We start from the raw sequence: 3,004 nt of genomic DNA on the forward strand, positions 1-3,004 counted from the left end.
AAATCCCTTCATATTGTCAAGAATGTAAACATGTTGGCCATACGAGGGACGATTGCTACGCGACGGGTAAGAAGGAACGGCCAGCCAAGAGAAACTACAATGTCGCCCCACCAAAACAGCCACACTGGGAGGGCCAAGGCTCGAAAGACAAGCAAGACACGGGGAGAAATGACACCAACCCTAATGAATGGAAAGCCAAGGGAAGAAAAAGAATAGTGGTATTGACCGAACAAGCTACAAAGCAAAAGGGAATAAGAGCGTGGAAACAAATTGGCAAGGCCCGGACATCTTGGGTGATTTCCACGTTAACAACGAAGCCACTTCGGACCCCCAACTTGCCAGGGGGGCTCGAAACGGGCGAGAGGCTACAAGCCACCGTAAAGGCTTCAAGCCATTTGTCTATCCTTGTGAGGAAGCACCATCGGATGCCGCAAGCCTTGGCCCGACTGACCGGCGTGGGAAGTCCGCCTTGGCACCCCACGGCCCAAAAGGTCCAACAACTAAGGCCCCCGTGGCTAAGGGTGGAGAACAAGAGATGGGGACTCACTTGAGCACCAATCAATATTACTCCCTCATGGAAGATGAAGATTATGAGGATGGTGACCATGATGCTAATGAAAGCTTCGAGATGTGTGCGCATATTAGTGATGATACCGGGGGCGCTAACAACCCACTCTTGGAGACCGACACGGACCACGAATAGAACGACCAACAAATGATCGAATTCCAAGGGGGGCCTTCACACCCGCCGGGTACGGAACCTCACTGTTAATTATGTCTTTTAACTTCATGTTTTGGAACGTTAGGGGTATTGCGAATGCGACAACCCAAAACATTTTAAAAAGATTAATTAAGTCTCATAATGTGCATTTTCTTGCAATAATGGAGCCGCTTACAAGCCCCAACCCGGAGAGATTCTCTAGATCACTAGGGCTGGTCTTCAAAGGCTCAAATGCTAATGGAAAAATCTGGATTTTTGTCGAGGAGGGTGCAAACTTTGTTTTGGAAGATGACTCGGATCAGGTGCTACACGGCCGACTCCAATCTCCGCGCCTAGAGGGCCACATCTCCGTCTCGGCCATCTACGCTAAGTGTTCATGGTCGGATAGATACCACCTTTGGGATAAGATGAGGGAAATCTCGACCATCACCGATGGTACTCCTTGGATCGTTGGAGGGGACTTTAACACTATTCTATCCCCACATGAGAGAGTCGGGAGTGACACCAACCTATAAGACGAGATGGTTGACTTCGTTGAGACAATCGAGGATTGCAGATTACTTGACCCGGGGTTCGACGGATCGCCCTACACGTGGGCAAAGAATGGTCTCTTGGAGAGGCTTGATAGGATTTTGGTGAGCGACGCTTGGCCACTGGTTTTTGAGGCGACAAGAGTTACTAACCTTCCACGTGTCTCATCGGACCATGGCCCGGTGTTGGCTAGATGCAGAGGCCCTAACAGGCACTCCGGAGGAAAGGTTCTCAGATTCCAACACATGTGGATCCGTCATGAAAGTTTCTTGGACCTTGTGCACGATACCTGGACCCAACCCACCGATGCCGTGGGATTGCTCAATCTCCAAATTAAGCTTGCGCGAACCAAGAAGACTCTCAATCAATGGAATCTAGAAGTCTTTGGGAATATACACGCCAATCTAAAGGAAATGGAGGACAAGGTGGCCATGGCCCAGTGCGAGTTAGTATCAAACCCTTCGGTCGAAAATAGAGCTTTGGTGAACAAGCTCATCGCTAACTACATCCTTCTCCTCAAAATGGAGGAAGACTACTGGCATTAGAAAGCGGCCCTCCGGTGGCCAGCGGATGGAGACAAGAACACGAGATTCTTTTTTTTTTATCAAACACCTTCACGGTGGAGGGTTCGTGGGTCCCTCATCCCTATATATCAAAAATATAGTTCTCGGTTACATTTGCCCTAGCACAATACTAAAGGATACAAGTAGCTATTACAACTAGAAAACAAGAACTATCAAAAAAGAAGTCACCACAAGAGTAAGTAGGGGTCGTGTCATAATTGGCTCGACACCCGCCTACTCTACAGTGTCCTCCTATGTTTCTTCCTCGGCACGGACCCAGACATTAGGAATCCCCATTTGCTCCATTCGAATGACATCGTGGACGGCTCTCGGTATGTCTTGGGCCTCCAAAACTCGACAGTGGCTCTTATCCACGCCAATCTTCGCTAGTAAGTCAGCCGCCTTATTGCCTTCTCGGTGGATGAAGGTTGTTCGAAGGGTGAGTAGATGCTTGTGTAAGGCCATGTGCGCCATGACTTGGCGAGTGTGAGCAGGGACCCAGCTTGGCCCTTTGATGAGATTAAGTGCTTGCTCGGCATCCGATTCAAGCCATATTGGCTTCCCGAGCTCCGAGGCCAGCTTCAAACCGTGGTGCATGGCGAGCAGCTCGGCTTCGAGTGGTGATTGTGCTTCGAGGGGGAGCGCATAGGCGACGAGCAACTTACCCAAGTGATCTCGAATGATACCTCCTCCCCCGGCTTTTCCTGTTGCTTCAATAAAGGACCCGTCCGTGTTGAGTTTAATCCAGGGCTGATCCGGTGGTTCCCACTTAACCATCATAGCAAGATGCGGTGGCCGTTGAGGTTCGGCATGGCTTGGAATACTAACTCCGAGCTTCACCCCTCTCCAATGCTTCGGCTTGAGCCTGCCATTGGCCATGCTGTTTCGGACGAATGTGAGGACCTGCCAAATCACATTGCTCGGTTTGAATTGAACCTCGTGGTGGCGGCTTCTATTTCTCTCTGCCCAGAGGAACCAAAAGAGAAGGTAAGGCATGGCTCGGCTGAGGTGCTTCCTTCCCGGCTGCTGCGATCTTCTCGCCCAAACTCCAATTCTTGTTGGAATCGTGTCAATCGCCCCGAGAGTGGGGGTCGAGCCTTCGAACCACCCGTCGAATTCCCTCCATACTCTAATCGCACCTGCGCCTTGTATGAAGAGGTGTTGGAGGGACTCGGTACTTGGCCTATGT

General features: G+C 50.5%; 1 protein-coding gene across 1 annotated transcript; it reads left to right on the forward strand.

Moving 5' to 3' along the window:
• The first annotated feature begins 1,242 nt into the window (after positions 1-1,242).
• On the forward strand, positions 1,243-1,797 carry LOC121770443. Its single transcript, XM_042167174.1, has one exon. The coding sequence runs from the start codon at positions 1,243-1,245 to the stop codon at positions 1,795-1,797; it is 555 nt and encodes a 184-aa protein (XP_042023108.1).
• Positions 1,798-3,004: the final 1,207 nt, after the last annotated feature.

This window comes from Salvia splendens, chromosome 16, assembly GCF_004379255.2.
Source record: "Salvia splendens isolate huo1 chromosome 16, SspV2, whole genome shotgun sequence".
Classification (NCBI taxonomy): Eukaryota; Viridiplantae; Streptophyta; class Magnoliopsida; order Lamiales; family Lamiaceae; genus Salvia; species Salvia splendens.